We start from the raw sequence: 17,939 nt of genomic DNA, 5'->3' as shown, positions 1-17,939 counted from the left end.
CTACCTCTCTATATACAACATCTGTAAAAGCCCCAGTTGCTGTGAAACTGGTATTCTTATCTTTCATATATGTAATTTCTTGGCTGTAACATTACATCAGTGCTTATTGCAAAACTGCTGACATGCCTTGAACTGTCACAGCCACATGAGGAAGGCAGTGACAGTTGCTGTGTGCAATGGTTATGTACTAGTCAGGGGTTTTAAAAATTGCAATTAATCTCTGCCTACAAAATTAAACAGAGCTTGCATTATTTGCTGGGGCATCTTTACCTCTTCACACAAGATTTTCAAACTTAGTGCAAATCACAGGGGCACGCTTTTGCCCTCCCTTCCTCAGGATTTCTTCATCTGGAGAGTGAGAACAGCGTGGAGTTATTAGAAGGACCGAAAAACCCAAGACAATCTTGAGCTTGGTATGAAATAGTGGGATGTGGGAGATGTGATGTGGAGGGCTGACCCTGGCTGGCCATATAGCCTGGCTGCACAGCAGGGCCAGCTCTGGGGCATCCCTCATCAGGGACCACATTGCCCTCTGTGAAAATGGAGATGTGTCTACACCACAGGACCAGCTCCCCCACATTCAGGCATTGGTTTTGGAAAGAGTTTAAAGCACAGGCACAGGGCTGGGCAGGGACAGGTCAGCGTTTCTGAGCCCCAGGGATGCCTGCTGGAGGGTACCATGGAGATAAGGAGACGCTCACAGCCATCGCAGGTGCTGGAGCTCTCCCCACCATGCAGAGAAGAGCTCAACTTTGCTCCTTGTGCTGGGCTAGCAGTCAGCAGGGTCAAAAGGATGCTTCTTTGCTTTATCCAGCTTCCTTTTCCTCCCTTTAGGTTTGCCCTCTCCTCTTGTTCAGGTGGTAGTTTGGTGAACCAGACAAGGGGGTGGAAAAAACCTGAGGGGGCACCTTTGCTGCTTGATCCCAGTTTGGACAGGCAGAGGACAAGAGGTACTACAGCTGGTAAGAGGCAACGGCCAGATGTGCTGGCAGCTGGCAACTGGGCTGGGGCTGCCCCGTCAGCTGCTCCGCAACATCCTTACAGGGGTGGGAAATAACGAAACTGCTAACCTGGAGTGACAGACGCAGTGTTTCAAAAGTCTCTTCTAATTGTGACTTTTCCAGTTTGTGAGCAGTATTCAGTTCTGAGGAAGATACACAGACATGACATTGCTAAGTGAAGTCCAGCAAACCAGGGTCCCAGAGCACAGATAGGTGAGCCAAACACAAGTCAGGATGCAGTTTTAGGGCATGGAGGTTGAGTAGGAAACCAGTAGTAATAGATTCTGTGACCTTAGGTAAATTGTTTTGAGGATCAGGATTTCATGATCTTTCCCTGGCAGCAGGTACTTCTATTTCTATGTGACCAGATTCTGATTTTTCAGAACTGCTCAGAATGCCTGGTTCCCAGGGGCTCTGTTCTGAAAAGCGTCAGTCTGACAATGGCTCATTTACTAGTTCAGAGTGAGTATCCCCAAATCAAAGATTTTTAAATTAAGATTATTTAAAAGCTCAGGTTGCAATTTCTTTGGGGAGACAGAGAGGGGGACCAGCAACTCAGATGCAAAAATGCAAATAATGGCTTCTCCAGAAGCTGTGGCAGACGACCTGTGAGGTTTATGCCATTAGTGAGACTGACAAAGCCCAAAGACAAAAAAGTCCTCTATTTATACTACAGGATTAAAAGTTGCACTACTAGAACAACTCACTCTGGACTTAATAATCAAAAGTTTAATAACCAAAGTGGGATAAAGTTTAATCTCTAAACAAATGGCATCAAACTGTTATTCATTACAGTAGTAGCACCTACCTTTTTAGTATCCAGTCTATTTTTTGTGTCTTCACCCCCAAAACCATGGGTTTCTGCCATCTAACCGTTGCTCACTAGCCACAATAACAGCAGTAATAATACTAACACTCCAGTGCCCTGTACAACGTACTAGATGGCAGCTGCTGCAATGCCTTTTCCATGCACAGGAGGGCATTTCATACCCACAGCAGGAGCAGGGAGCACAAACTTTGGCCTCCGGAGCCATGATAAACCACAGCCAAGTTTTATCATCAGAAAATACTAACAAAAATGGACAAATAAGAATATCCTCAAGCAAGGAAAATTTTATATGCTGATTTTAAAATGACATGCTAGATACCATCTCTGCCTACAGGAGAGGGGAACAGACTGTTCTCAGCTCACACTATGTCAGAGACACAGTCCAGAGCTAAGCAATATGACTCGGTTTGGGGAAAATTTGTGGGAAAACCTGCTAGAGCTATTTAAAAATTAGACCCTCATGCTCTTGTGTAAAAAAACAAACAAAAAAACCAAACCCAAAACAAAACAGGGACATTATACAGGTAACTCTTAAATGTCAGCTAAAGCATGTAAAAATACATGTTTAGATACTGAACTGGTAGGGAGGAAACATCCCTGTCTGCAGCATCAAATCCCATAGGAAAAACATAACAAACTAAAGACAACACTACTGAGGTGCAGATTTGCACCAGGGTGTGGCTTTGGTCTGCTCAGCATGGCCAGATTTTTGCTACTGAAAATGATGAGTCCTATTTTCAGAAATAGTGTATGCATTTAAGCACCTAAATTCCGAGATGCTCAATGAGCTGTAGCTTCTTGAGCACCCGAGGATTAGACTCTTGAGAAAAGTCTGTGTGTGAAGTGAGGTGGTATTTGGACTCTGTGGTCAGTGACTCCTTGGAAAAAGGCCCAAAGACCTCTCAGATAGACTCAGGTCCAAGACAGATGCTGTACACACTGCACACAGCTCTCCCTCGTCCATAGCATGCACCTGGTGGTCCACCCCATGTGAAAGCACTAGACCAACATGAATTTTCTGTATCATCTGTTCTGGAGGAAGAAAATCTAGGCGTATGCAATTTCACTACAGTACTAATTCCAGCTGTGGAATAGCTCTGTAGCCATTGGGTTGTCTTTGGCTTACCTTGAATCTTGCAGTCATTCTCATCCTGCAGTACTGTCATGGCGACTATGTGGTTATTTTCCAACTGTAACATTGCAGCTTCGTGTACAGCTGTGATATCTTCCACCTGTTCCAATGACAACGGATGGAGACACAGATGATTAGACATGCTTTGGCACACTGACAAGCCACTGCTAGAGAGGTCCAGTGAGCTGGAAACAGTAAGGGGATCTACTGAGTGTGACACTTCCAGCACCTGAGCCAGTTTTATTCATTAGGAAACAGGCACATCAACACCTTGAGTGGTAGTGTGTAGTCACTGCTGATAGTATTTTTGTTCTTTTAACTTAATGGTGATAAAAGAGGTACACAAGAAACCAAAAGGCCAAAAAGCCCTTAAGCAAAGCAGCTATTTATGAAATGTTCAGAAATCTCAACATTCTGTTAATCTTAAATGGTATTCATGACCTGACTCCCTCTGATGGTCAGACAAGCATGCACAGTTCTGAACCATCCCAGTTTTTGTCTTCATGGCACTTTGCTGCAATGATTTTTACTGTAAGGTCTTGAATTAACTTCCATGAAAAGTGCCTATGAATTATTCATAGTTGTAAAATATTTATTTCTAGAGAAACATTGAAATTATTATCAGTGGGTATGGAAAATGAATTGCAATTTATCACACTTTTACTTGAAAAAGAGCATCCTACAAAGTCGTCAGTACCAAAATTCCTATGTCCTCTTGAATCATGTATTTTGAGTCCACGTCCAATCAACTGATGAACAATATGGCAGTAACTTTTTCAGTGCAGACACAAGAGTTTTTGGGCTGGTGTGGAAGCAACTAAGATGACAGTGAAGGCACAAAGCTTTTTCCTGATCTCATATTGAGGCCAGAAGGAGATCCTGCTGCTGCAGACTGCCCAGCAAACTGCAGCGCACACCACACGGCACCCAGCCATCGCGGGAGCAGGGGATGCAGCTGGAAAAGGGCTGTGGGCAGCTGGTGTTCCTGTGCACCTGATGGGTTTGGGACTCCTCCAGGACATTGTTTGTGACTAGAACTGGTAAAGTGAGATCTCTAATGATGATGTTTTGATATGCATCGTTAAAGAAAATCCAGTGAGAAGTGGTGATCAAGGTGAAGTCGGTGGTCCAGAGCAGTTTCTGAATGCAATGCATCGATTTGCTTTTATGGGTTTTATAATCACAGTGCTCTTGTTCCCTACATTTAACACATTATCTGCGATATCTAGCAATGCAGTGGATCAAACTATTCTACCTTCACAACAACGAAACTGTTGTTCGTTGCAAAGTGACTTGACTTTACACCACTTTTTTGCTTATTGTTATGTTAAAGTAAAAATATACTGCAGATGAGCACATCTTGACTGCAATGAATGTTATTTCACTGCAGTTAATTGTCAATCATATATGTCAGATTACCCAACAGAGCAAAATTTCCAACAGTATTGGAGAAGGCATGCTCTTAGGATGAAAGATGGGCATTTAACATGTAATTTAAAATTATCCAATCTCATTTTCATAATAACGTGGGAGACAACTCAGTGGTGAAGAACTGTTTGCAAAACAATGGGGACTCAGCTTGCTGATATATTGCATGAAAAAGCAGGGAAAGGGGGGAGCTAGATGACTCAATGGGCTACTATGGGATAGGGACTATCATTTGAATTTTCCCAGAGCACAAAGTCCTTGTGTATGATGTCTGTGCACTGAAACCTCGTGAGCATTGCCATGTTCTTTACCTTGCCTTTGCTTAAGCCTTTATTCATACTCTAATTGCTTCTCAGCTGAGCAGCACCCCATAGGAACAATTAAGCCCAACTCAAACGCCTTCAGAAGGTGAAGGGGTCTCCTCTCACTGCCACCATCCTTCACACGTTATTTATCTATAAAGCCAATTAAATATGTTCCAAATGGTCTCCAGGGATTTTTCTGTCTTCTATATGTTTCATATCCACTTTCCAAATGACTCTTTTTAATCCCATCTGCAGATATTCTGCTTGGCACTGGGAATCAGATCTCTTGGATACTAATTCCACCTTCACCACTAACTTAAGTCTGTAGGCTTGATCAACTCACTTAACACATGCCATGGGTATTTCTGGCTATAAAAAGAAGCTCAGGTGGGATTTTTAAGGCTTAATAAAGTAAAATTAACAGGATCCTCTAGTGGGAGAAGTTCAGTGAGTTGGTGGACAAAACAGCTTGAGCTGAGCAGGCTCAAGTGCAAAACACTGGCAAGCCAGGATCGTAGCCTTTACTTTGCAATTTTGCCCTTAGCTGCAAGGAGAACAGAGAAATATTGGGATGCATTGGCACACCTGACCAGTTTGTGAGGAGTTTGGCTGTCATGCTCTGCTGAAAGAGCTGACTCACCTCCTCAGAGACAGCCGAGCCTCCAAATTCTGACAACTGTGCGTCCAAAGAAACAACAGCTATCTTGTGCAAAAGTAAAAGGTGACTACAGCAATACAGTGTGAAGACTAAGTTGTGACTGGAAACCATAAAATGGGATGACTAACTTGCAGATTAGATGTGTGGAGACAGAAATACCTGTAGATCCACAGTTAAAAGGATTTTGCTATTGTTACTACCTTCATGAATGTAAGCTCAAAATTCCTCCACGCAGATGGACAGCTCAAGGACAAGGGTTTTCTCATGCCCAGCATAAGAGCTCTGTAGCTCATGGGTTAGGTGCCTCTGCTCTAACATTGTCTAGGACCAGCACCAGCTCAGCAGCATCAGAGCTGAACAACTCCAGTCCCTCTAGCAGGCTTGCTTGTTTTGGCATGCTCTGAGCCAGGCACTTCTCCTCTTCCTCTGAGCAGGGGAAGGAAGAACCAGAGGACTACAGACCCTTTGGGTCAGCAGCTGTTAATGATCTTTATTCCTGATGCACCTCAGTTCCTAGACTAACAAAGCTCTCCTTTTTCCTGGCCAAGAACCATTGCTGGTGAGCAGCTTTCCAACCTGTCCTGTCAGCCTCCTCCAATCCAAGAGCACTCAACACAGGATGGGTGTACAATGGCGTAAGAATTCAAAGGGAAAACCTGCAAAAACTCATCATGAGATGCTAACAGAACCACAGATTGAAAAGATAAGCTTAAACTTGAGGTACTAGGGTCACAGCAGCACTTTCAAAGCAGGGAAGAGAAATGTTTGTGTTACCTTCAGTAATTCAGGCAACAAAGAGCTCTGGAGCAAACCAAATGGCTAGAAGAGAGAGAACTATTTACCCCACAGAGGGAAAGATGTGTTTCCATTGCTTCCGTGTGGTGATTAATAGAATCACAATAGATGAGAATATGAGAAAAATAAGTATACTTCTAGTCAAGTCCTACAGTGACCTATATCACCCTTTTGCACACTGATCCACTAGAGGGGGGAAAAACCACCATCTGTTCTTGTGGTCCTGGCAGTCTGCAGAAACATGTCAAAGAGTAGCAGAGATAAGCCATAAAACATTAGCAAAACAGCAAAACATTAACCCGCGTAACAAATTCCTTCACAAATGCTAATGCCTGGTGATCCAGGAGAAGCAAGGCTTGCAGTCACAGCTAATATCTTCTACTAGGCAAACTGACACACTGACATAGTGGAAAGAAAAAAAAAAAGCAAAGGCTTTTGGGAATACTACCCCCCACCCCCTTCATATCAGAAAGCAAAGCAGAAAATTTGAGAGGCATTGCAAGAACTGAAATCAGAACCAAAAGCCATGGCTCAGCACAGCTTCTAAGCATTTACAGAGAAAGATTTTGAAAAATCTTTGAAATATCTGGTTTAGAACACAACAAGCTATTTGATAGCATCTTCTAATGTGTCTTTGAAAATCAATGAACTAACAGAAAAGGGAAGTTTGTTTGGGACAAAACAGCCCAGTTGCATAAAGCCTTTGTATTGCACCTTACAAGCCTGCAAATCAGTAACAGCAATGATTTAAATAGGTAAAATCCAGTGAGAGTGCTTCACACCCCCCTACTGAAGACACAAACCACACGGCATGGTGGTGCCCAGGGCAGCAGGCACTCTGGGGCACGGGCTGGGTCATCGTGTGTCCGTCCGACACGGCTGTCTGACCCACGTGCCAGTGGGTGCCACGACCCCACACGCCCAGCTCCAGCGTATCGTTGGTGTTACACAATAAATCTAACACTGGGCAGCAGTGACACGAGTGACAAAACTGTCACCTTCGTTTGTATTTGCACTCTCATCCTAGGACTGTTGTACAGCACGTCAAGCACAGGGAGTAAATGGTGTCATTTCCCTTTTTACAGAGTTGACCTTAAAAACCAGTGGGCTGCCATCTCTGCTGGGCTGTGTGGGTGCTCTCTGCTCCCGTGAGCTCAGGGCAGGCCAGCCCCTTCCCTTGGCTCCTGGAGGTGCTTCAGCTACGGCCACACAGTGCTGCACCAGCCTTTACCTCTTCAATGGTGTAAATTAGCTCAAGCACAGGCTCTGCTGATGGGGCTGGTCTGCTTCTGAGCCCACAGCAAGTGTTGTCATTGTCCTTGGGAACCACATGGAGCATGTCTGTGCTCTGCACCCCACTGCAGTGCCTGCTGTCAGCCCACTCCCTGGGCATGAGCAAGGAGGATCAGCAGCTCTGGAGCCCTGGCCACCGGTTCCCATCTCAGGCAGCATCCCCAAAATGCACACTGGAGATACCCTGAGATACAGAGCATGCAGACATAAAACCTCCTCAACCTTTGGTCACATCCATCCATCTCACAAACCACACCCGCGCTGTGCTGTTGCTGACAATTCACATTGCCTCAGAGAGTGAAAAATTCGCCCTCCACTACTTCCAGCTACCCTGGGCATTGGCAAAATCCCCAGGTTTGAGAGAACAATGCTGGCAAACAGGGGGTCTGTTGGTTGGGCTTAAGTTTCACAGATGACCGGCCCCTGCACTGCATCGGATGCCTGGGTGGCACACCCATGGCAGTGGGGGCTGCAGCAGGTCAAAGCCTGATGGCACAGATTGCAGAGTACACCTGAGTGCAGCAGATACTCCTGTGAGAAAAGCCCTCATGAACTGTGGTACTGGGCAATGGGTAAGAGTTGCAGCTGGAAAAATCAGAACTGTATCCACTGCTCACTGAGTGCAAAATGAGAAAAGGCCATTAGTGCCATAATCCAAAGCAGGATGTTCTGTTACCATGTGAGAGGTGCCCATAGGTGAATTACAGTGTTTATTCACTCCAGTTGTTAAAAATAAGACTAAAGTAGCTGCATGTGAGAGTATTCCTACCTACATACAGAAAGCAAAGCAAAGAGAAACACTTGGGATGTATAAGAGGTTAGACTGAACAGTGGAGCAGAAATTGGGGAATCCGGAATGCATCACCTGCTTGACGTTTAGGCTGCTGTTGCATGGGCTCTATCACTTCACTGCACTGCTCTTAACTAGCATTGCAAATAACAACGGGCATGGCTCTGCTGGCCTTACCTGTGTTGAGCGGATTCTTGTTCAGCCCTTGGTTTCATATAAATTGACTACAATAGGTGGGTTGGGAGCAAGCATGTGTGGGGAGCAGAGCTAGTCTTAATATCTGTCTTGTAAAACAGCTGGAAGCATGCGAAGACACGAGCTATTATGTAGAAATACCAATAGGAATAATAGGGAGGAAAAGCAGTAAAGATAGTCAGGAATATATTTTTCCAGCCATCAGTTTGTTACCAGTGTTTTCATGTTGGAGTGCTCAATATATTTCATACCTGAACCCACTCAGTACGGGCGTGGTCAGTTCAAAGGGAACAGGTGGACACTGACCTGGTCCTGATGCTGCAATTTGACTTGCTCAAGCTGCAGCTTGTGCTGCTCCTGCAAGCTCTCCCTCTTGGTGTTGTACTCCTCCTGCAGCTGCTGCTCCAGTGTCTGCAGCTCCTCCTGCTGCTGCTTGTTAAGCTGCTTCACCTCCTCCTCAAAGCACCTCTCCAGCTCCTCCTTCTCACTCTGTAGTTTCTTCCATCTTGCTGTGTTGAGGGCTGCAGTGACAAGATCAAACAGTCAGGCTCTGAACTTCTTGGAGTCTCCAGTGGCATCAGGTCTGTTTGTACAGCACTGAGCTGACTCTGGGGATCCCATGAATCTCAGCCATCAACAAGCTCTCCTTGTTGCTTCTCTCTCTGTCCCTCTCTCACACACACAGACACACTTGCATTTGTTTCAATAGAGGTACTGACAGAGTATGCAAAAGCCCATACAAAACTAGGATCTGATTAAGTTTAAAAATAATAACAATAATAACAATAGCAATAATGATAACAATAGCAATAATAATATCAATAATAATAACATAAAAGTAGGGAACTCTATGGACCTGCAGAGTGACTGGACGTTCCCTTCTGGCCAGCACAGTCTCAGATCCACAGTTCGAGGCTTTGGGGCTTTTACTTTGCCTTGGATATGAGAAACAGCACATGAGACAATCACTTGACAGAAAGCCTTTCAACTGAGATACAGGACTTTCCTTATCTCCTTTATCTCAAGCCACAGTCTTGGCTAAGTCTCCTCTTCTAGTGATGTGCTAGGAAGGCAGAAGATGCTTGGTCTCAAGGCGTATCTTGTGCACATGTTTATGCAGATGCGATTGACCACTTGACCAGGAGAAGGAGATATATCTCATACATCCCATCTTCCAGCTATTGGAAGCTGCTCACCCCATAAAACTGCCTTTCACACCAGCTCCACCAAGGACCTCTTGAATCCATTCATGCACACTTGCTTAAAATATTTTTATACTTAAACCACAATCTTATGTGCTTTATGGAATCAGAGAGTGCAAATGAAAGGCTGGTACTGAAGGCAATCAGAAAATGTGAAATTTTTACTCCTGTCAACTAACCTGGTGACCACCATATCTCCAAATTCACAGCCATGTCTACAACTAGTTTCAGGAGGTGCAAGTCCAACAGTTCCATCAAGTCAAAGATATTTAGTCTATTTCCCCATTTGGTTCCTCACCTGTATTGTTCCCCAGGTCCCAGGACAGCAGTGTCACGAACACTGTGTCCTCAGCCTTTTGCTTTGCTACAGAATGGTTTCAATCAATCCAGATATTGAAGATCTGATGCAAGTTGGACAAGGTCAGACAGACTACACGTAGAGAGCAAGTTTGCTCACTTGCAAAGGTCTAATAGGTAAGAAGTGATCAAAATCATCATGACCACAACATTCAGAATAATGCTAGAGAAGAAGAGATGTGTTTGTAATGGCACTGTTAGACCTTCTTTCTGATTTATACCCATAGCTGGTTTAGAAAAATGATCACCTTTTGTATATACCATCTGCATTAGCCACCCATCACAGAATCATAGAATGTTAGGGATTGGAAGGGACCTCGAAAGATCATCTAGTCCAATCCCCCTGCCAGAGCAGGAACCCCAATGAGATCACATAGAAAAGCGTCCAGGCGGGTTTTGAATGTCTCCAGAGAAGGAGACTCCACAACCTCCCTGGGCAGCCTGTTCCAGTGCTCTGTCACCCTCACCGTAAAGAAGTTTCTTCTCAAGTTTAAGTGGAACCTCCTGTGTCCCAGCTTACACCCATTGCCCCTTGTCCTATCATTGGGCATCACTGAGAAGAGCCTGGCTCCATCCTCCTGACATTCATCCTTTACATATTTATAAACATTAATGAGGTCTCCCCTCAGTCTCCTCTTCTCCAAGCTAAAGAGACCCAGCTACCTCAACCTTTCCTCATAAGGGAGATAGATGCTCAACTCCCTTAATCATCTTGGTGGCTCTGTGCTGGACTCTCTCAAGCAGTTCCCTGTCCTTGAACTGTGGGGCCCAGAACTGGACACAATATTCCAGATGTGGCCTCACCAGGGCAGAGTAGAGGGGGAGGAGAACCTCTCTCGACCTACTAACCACACCCCTTCTAATGCACCCCAGGATGCCATTGGCCTTCCTGGCCACGAGGGCACAGTGCTGGCTCATGGTCATCCTGCTGTCCACCAGGACTCCCAGACCCCTTTCCCCTACACTGCTCCCTACACTGCTTTCCCCTACACTTTGCCTTTCAAAATGCATGTGCCATGCACAGACCTGTATGGCATTGTAAATCAGTGACCTGGAAGCAGCTGTCTCCCTGGGTAGACAACTTTTAAATGTTTCAAAACCATATCTATCCTATGACCATATATTTGCTCAATATCTGGCAAAAAAATCCAGTGTTTTCCTGTCTCTTTCTACTGTGGTATCAGACTGTGCTCATTTTTTTTCATGATAGCAGCAATTTGTCAAAGTTACCTATGGCTGTGACCACAGCTCATGTGAGGCAGTTTGTGCACCCAAGCTTGCCATCTCCTTCCACACATAGCTATTTTTCTCCCTGTTTAGAGCTCTGCTTCCACACTACTGGACCACATCCAGACTTGCTCAGATATCACTACTGGGGTCCTGCTCTGATCCTGATGTTTTCTGGAGCACTAATAAGGACTCTGTGTCCCTTTCAAACTCTCTACTCCTCACAGAAAGAAAGTGAGCCTGAATCAGTGAGTTTAGCACTGCCACAGCGGCACACAGAAAGCTTTCCCACCTGCCTCATACCCAAAATGGAATTTATATGGTCATTAGCTGAAATGGCTTGTCTCCTGGCAGTTTGGATTATAACTCTAAACCCTCACTCTTGCTTTTTTATTTTTGATTTTCTTCAATGTGCAAAGGGATTCCAGAGCTTGCAGCTCTGCATTCAGTAGAATTCAAACTTACTCAAGCTTTAAATTGGAGCTGTAACAAACCCTATCTCTCTCCAGTCCCTCTAATGAGATTATCCAGCACACAGGGAGGGCTGGGCAATGAAATGACATACTCTAACCAAAAGAAAGTCCATCTGAAACACTTCCTGTAAACTGAAACACAAAACTGTTCACTTCTTGTAAATGAAACCCTGATGCAGGTGCAAAATGAAGGGGAGAGGAAAGCAGGGAAAGCGTGTCTGCATGGCACGTTCCTCACATGCCCAAAAATGCTCTTGGAGGCAGAAAATTAGGCCTATGCCCAGGAACTTTGCCCTGTACTGAATATCAAACACCTCTAATGAGACGGAGTGATCCCTACCCCAGTCTCCCAGATTGAGACAAATGAGGCCAAGCACTGGTGAGGAAAGACTGAATCTCTTCTTAGTCAGCAGACAGACCTTTGGGCCTGGCTCTACTGGGACAGGAGCAGCAGAAGGTGACACCCCTGCAGCCCAGTAGAAGGTCTGTGGTTCCCTTACCCACCTGGAGAGCAGGAACCAGCCTGGGAGAGCCTGCCTTGCTGGAGCCAGTGCTGAACCAGCTGTGGCTTCAGCAGGTGGTTCTGGTGAACCAGGCTGAATTGCCTCCAGCTGGGCCCTGACAACAGATGCCTGAACAGAAGACCCGCTAATGTTGCTGGAAAACAGTGTATTTTGCTTTCAGACACTGGGATATGAATACATTAAAATGAGCTCCTTTTGTGGTTAAAAAAAAAAAATATCACTAGGAGAAGTTACATAAATGCAATACTGGCATGGAAAAAATGGCACAAGACAAACAGAGCACAACTGCTATCAGCTGCTATTGAGAAGAGTTGCACTCTGGTTTTCTTTTTCCTTCTCTGTAGGTATTTCAATTACTGCTTACAGGCTGGAAATGACTCTGACATAACACTCTGGCATTTCCTGGGATGGCAGCGTGCTGGGTTAAATGAGAGCGGCTGCCATTGCTTCCCGACCCCCAGCACTGAGTGGCTTTTACAGTGTGCAACAGATGAGACAAACCCATTTCAAGCCAGGAGAGGAAGGTGAGGGAAAGGGAGATGTCACTAATGGGCTGATCCTCCCGCACAAACCCAGCCTGAGCTGCAGCCCAGCCTCCCCAGCCCCGGCACTTTGCATTCAGGGGGGTAACTCCCATGGGAACCAGGGGGCTGATGTCATGCGACCTCACATAGGAACCATCTACTTCTGACATAAAAAATGGGCTCTTCGTCCAAAAGTGATGGCAAACCATGCAGACTCTGCTCTTCCTCCTGACCCTTGGCCACAGACTCACAGACAAATAACAGCCACCTCACTCAGGTTAAGTCCCCTCTGACTGGGGGGCATATCCAGGAGGAGGTGGCACACAGGCTTTGGTTTTCAAACTCTCATGAGCACAGATAATACGAATTTTAAACTTGACACCTGACTGTCTTTCATTAATCTGGGATTTTATGCGTCTTCATACCTCCTCTCAACTCACTTCACATGTCACTTGTCTGACAGCAAAGAAGCAGGTAATTCTGACATTTCATTTCCACTAGTTTGAAGGGAAACAATGTTCAAATTGACAATGTTCAAAATCTATTTATTCCAGGAGTCTCAGTGTTGCAGCTGAAAAGTGCTTATATTTATAATTTATAAAGATGGGTGTCTTGAGTGTAGAACGATTGCTTGTCATGTTTTTCTAGTCTTGGTATTTCTAGCAAAATACATGAGCAGATCTTACTGTGTAAAATAACAAGTCCCTCAGCGTTTACAGAGGCCGCATTCCTCCTCAGGGCTGGGAAGGGAAAAGTACTTTCCTATTTCACTGCAGGCTGGTTTCAGATGAGGTGTGATACTTCACATCAGTGCTGGGTGTAAAGTGGATGGTGCTATCCAAACCTGAATATTTTGCCTGGCTCCAGAAGGATGCTCCATCACTGCTATTGCTTCAGCAGTGATTTTATTTACCCAAAGAGATTTCCTTAAAAATATTTTCTGATTTTTCTGAACAGTGGATTATATTTCACAGTTTTATTGCTTTGTAATAGTAGAATCCTGCAGTTTCTGTTGAAGCTAACAAAGACTCTGTGCTTTCAAAACCAAGCACATTCAGCCCTTAAATCATAATTCTGATTTAGAGCTACTGCCTAAACAACTAAATGTTGAACACACTGCCTGTGTCAGCCCTGGCTAGTCCAGGGCTTGTTTTACTGATTCATCCAGGCATTTGCATCAGTGAGTCTCACATGGTGAATTTACACATGAGAAATCAGGAATTTCTGACAACACCTATGCTGTTTAACTGAACTGGTTATTTTTAAATTAATGAAAGACTCCTCATCAAAGTGACTGAGATAAGTCAGAAATACAGCTTGGTTGTAGTCAAAATAATACACTGCAGATTTTCCCTAAATTTCTTCATAGAATCACCTATGAAGGCTGTTGCCAAATAAACAACTGATTCATTCTTGATCTGCATAAAGCTTGGCAGAATACATACAATATCACACAACAAACAGATTCATCTGATAGTGAGACCAAAATAATGCTCCTAGAGTCCAGATGGGCTACATATCTCCAGTAGCACCCAGTGCCCCAGTTTACATTGCTTCAGAGAAAGCAAAGAACTGCACTGATGAGAACTGCTCTCACACACATGGCATTTGCCATTTCTCCTTGTCCACAGATTTAAAATACTGGTTGTTTCACAAAAATTAATTTTAAAATTTTGAATGATAGAAAGAATCACAGAATGGTTTGGGTTGGAAGGGACCTTAAAGATCATCTAGTTCCACCCCCCCTGCCATGAGCAGGGACACCTTCCACTAGACCAGGTTGCTCAAAGCCTCATCCAGCCTGGCCTTGGACACTTCCAGGGAGGGGGCATCCACAGCTTCTCTGGGCAACCTGTTCAAGTGTCTCACCACCCTCACACCTTCCAAAGGGTAACAGACTGTCCAGCAATTTTTGACTTATACTAAAAAATATACACATACATCTTCCATATGTATAGATACATACCAGGATTTGTCCTACTGGTGAATTTTTTCACATCCTGCTGGGGTTCAATACCTGCACATTTTCATCTTTTTGCCCATCCCTACTGGTAGTCCTTCTACCTGGGAAAGTTGCATCACAGGGTTGTACAGAGAAGATTACCTCCAACAAGCAGGACAGATCACCAGCCTCCCCTGTCACTCCTAAATAGTCTCTGCTCAGCATCTTGGTGTCTCCCAGAGTGGTGGCTTGCTCAGGAAGAGGTGGTCTGTGATGGCTTCTCTCCAGTAAGTGTGCCTACAGGACCACTGAGGAAAGGACTATCTCACAACATCTTTCCCCTCTATGAGAAAGATCGCACATACACATCTATGGCTAAGCTCCCTTCTGAAGCAGCACAGCTCAGCTGAGACCTGAGACTGCCTCTCTGGATTATCTGAGGTTCCTACCAAAACTGTGTCCATGTACTCCATCAGGAGTCAGTTTTGTGCAGAGGAGGTATCTATCGCTGCATGCACAAGAGCAATGCCAAGGGCAGGCCGTGCTGTCATCTCCTGTTACTGAACGTAATGCTCTGCGACCCCCCAATGGCAGTCAGTCATACCCCTGGCAAAGTTCTCCAGCAAAACCACCAGCGATTTGTACTCACTTCAGCTGTCCAAACATGGCATAAATGGTAGCAGAGCTCTTTATCTCTAGCACTGTATCTCTCTTTCCTTCCCACGTCACCACCACTTGCAAAAATACTAGTGAAAATGAGCAAACCCAACCCGCTAGAAAGAGGTAGGGCTTTCAAATGAGAAGTGGGTACTCAATGGAGAGTTTCAGGTGTGCCCTGCCTGAAGAATGCACTGGAAGCAACAACTCCTGTATAAGAGTTGTGGAGATGCAGAGGATGGATGAAGGCAGGCATCAGGGAATAACTGGAAATGCTGTTTTGCTATAGCTGCAGCATCCTTTGGCCACAGGAGCCATAAAGCTCTCTGTAAAATGACGATCAGCCGAAAAATTTCAGAGAGGCACAGCAGGGAGCACAAGCTGTTGGGCATCAGAAAAGGGCTGGGCTCAGCTTTTCTGCAGTGGGTTGTCATAGGCAAGGTGAAGAAGCAGCACAGGGAAGATATGCAGTTATGCCCATCTCACAGGGGCTTGGCTTGAGCCCTGCTCTGTGAACAAAATCACCCTCCCATCACCCATCACAATCTGTGCTTAATGTGTGACCCAGCACTTGGGCTCCCACATACAGGGAAAGCTGAGAGGTGTCCCCTATTCACAGCCCTAGTAATCAGGGGTTGCACCACCTTTTGGTACCCAGGGTGTCCCCTGCCCCAACTGTCCTCCCCCCAGGTGCCCTTCCTCCCCTCCATTTCCCTTCGGATAGATGAACCTAATATCACACCTGTTCTGGAGAGGTTTAAGCCTGGAAGAACTCATCCTGTTGGCTGAAGGCAGCACAAAAGCCCATCTTCTCTTTTAAGAGTTTCATTGTCTCTACATCCTTATTGTCTCTCCTGTCTAGATCAGAAACCAAACTGAAAAAGTGGTGCATGCAGATACACAGGGAATACACAAACTGAAGGGGGCACGTTGCATTTGCTGTCTTTCAACCAGGAAGAGACCTCAGGGCTATTAACAAACAAGTTCTGAGCTTGGTATCCTTCAGTTTGTAGCTGAATACAGAACATGCAAATGTACAAGTGATGCATTTCCAGTCACTGTGTACCACAACAGTCCCAAGTTCCCGCTTCTCATCACACTGTGCTTCCTCCTTGGCGGTGGTGGTACATAGTTTGAGAACGGAAGCTATGGATTTATCAAGAACCATTTGTCTACTAAAGATGACGCACAACTAGCTCCAGTGTGTGTGGTGATGGACTCATCTCAGCTACAAAGAGGCAAAGTCACGCTTCTCTGCAAAGCCACCAAACCCCTTGCCACTGGGCTTCCGAAGCCACTTGTAGGTGCATGTACACAGGATCAGATCACAGGAAATAACTGCTTTTGTGTAAAGTGAGAAAATCTCTTTTGTTATCACTTTGCTTGTGCTACTTACCAACTTCATCCCTGATCTTTGCAAGCTCGACTCCTAACTCCTTTATTTTCACAAGGGCATTTTCATTCTGTTTAAGGAAAAAAAGAGAGAAACATGTATAGTCCCCAGATTTATCCCAGATAAGCACTTTCACATGTTCATTTAGTAAAGCAGATTAGATTGGTTCCTCAGAACTTCTGTTTTTTTGAGGGGGTCAATGATTATAATGAACTCATTCCGTTTTTAAATCAAGCTTAGGAGTAGCAATTCACTGGCTACAATGTACACACACACACACTAGTGCACAGGACAGCACAGAATACTCTGTTTACTCCCATGTGCCTATAAAGGTATTTGTATTTTTCTATCATTTTGTGTTCAATCTGTGTACCATTTATGACTGGGCTGGATGTACAAGATGGTTTTATTAATTACGTTATAGCACTTTCATGTATTTATGTCTGCATTTAACTACCTCTAAACCTAATAATATGCTCACCCAATCAAATTTGCAGAGCAGATTACTGTGCTTACACCATTCCAGGCATGGTGGGCATACCCATACAGACACCACTAATGGCCTGACGTTCGTGCCCATCTCCACATTTATTTCTGGTATTTTATTGTCTGTAAAGGACAAGAGCTCTTTTCCTTGACCTCCCTCAAAATAAATTTGAATGCTTAAGGAATTAAAACAGATGAGCTGGCCCAAGGAAAATTAAAGCATATTTACATTAACAATGCTAAGGTGTTTTTACTAAAATGCAAGGACTTTGGCAGCAGATATCTTATGAGTGCTGTGCAAGCTAACAAAGAAAAAACCTCAGGAAAATCTGTTGGAGTTTGGTTTACTAGAATAAACCCCAGCATAATGGTTCAAGCATAAGGACTCTTTACATTCGAATATATCCTGAATCACATTAGGAAGAAGGCAAAGGATTGCATCCTGCTGCTAAGATCACCAATGGTTAGGAAAACCAGATCAGACTACTATAAGTATGTCCTAGGTTGGAAAAGGCCAAGGATATTTAAAGGACACTACAGGAAAATCATATTCAAGACAAGGCAGTGTAGTAAAAAATAGAATTAAAAGAAGACCTAGAAAGTAAAACTTTCAGTAATAAACAAGCAAGTTAATAAAAATCTAGGGCACAGAAAGGATTAGTTCTGCAGCAGAATACACAGCAGACACGATAGCAAATTAGTTTTGTGTTACCAAAATGAAAGTGGGG

General features: G+C 44.6%; 1 protein-coding gene across 1 annotated transcript in view; it reads right to left on the bottom strand.

The window, feature by feature from the left end:
• Window positions 1-16,795, bottom strand: part of MTUS2 (microtubule associated scaffold protein 2) — a gene marked incomplete at its 5' end in the record, with an annotated part of 28,864 nt that extends 12,069 nt beyond the window's left edge. Inside the window, 4 exons of the mRNA XM_010167818.2 lie at window positions 1,071-1,144; window positions 2,957-3,062; window positions 8,733-8,947; window positions 16,729-16,795. Coding sequence (XP_010166120.1) covers window positions 1,071-1,144; window positions 2,957-3,062; window positions 8,733-8,947; window positions 16,729-16,795 — 462 coding nt within the window. The remainder of the gene's footprint in view (window positions 1-1,070; window positions 1,145-2,956; window positions 3,063-8,732; window positions 8,948-16,728) is intronic.
• Between the last annotated feature and the right edge of the window lie 1,144 nt (window positions 16,796-17,939).

Source organism: Antrostomus carolinensis, unplaced genomic scaffold, assembly GCF_000700745.2.
Source record: "Antrostomus carolinensis isolate BGI_N321 unplaced genomic scaffold, ASM70074v2 scaffold36535, whole genome shotgun sequence".
Lineage (NCBI taxonomy): Eukaryota > Metazoa > Chordata > Aves > Caprimulgiformes > Caprimulgidae > Antrostomus > Antrostomus carolinensis.
The sequence above is the reverse complement of the archived record's forward strand: the minus strand, read 5'-3'. Positions and strand labels throughout refer to the sequence as shown.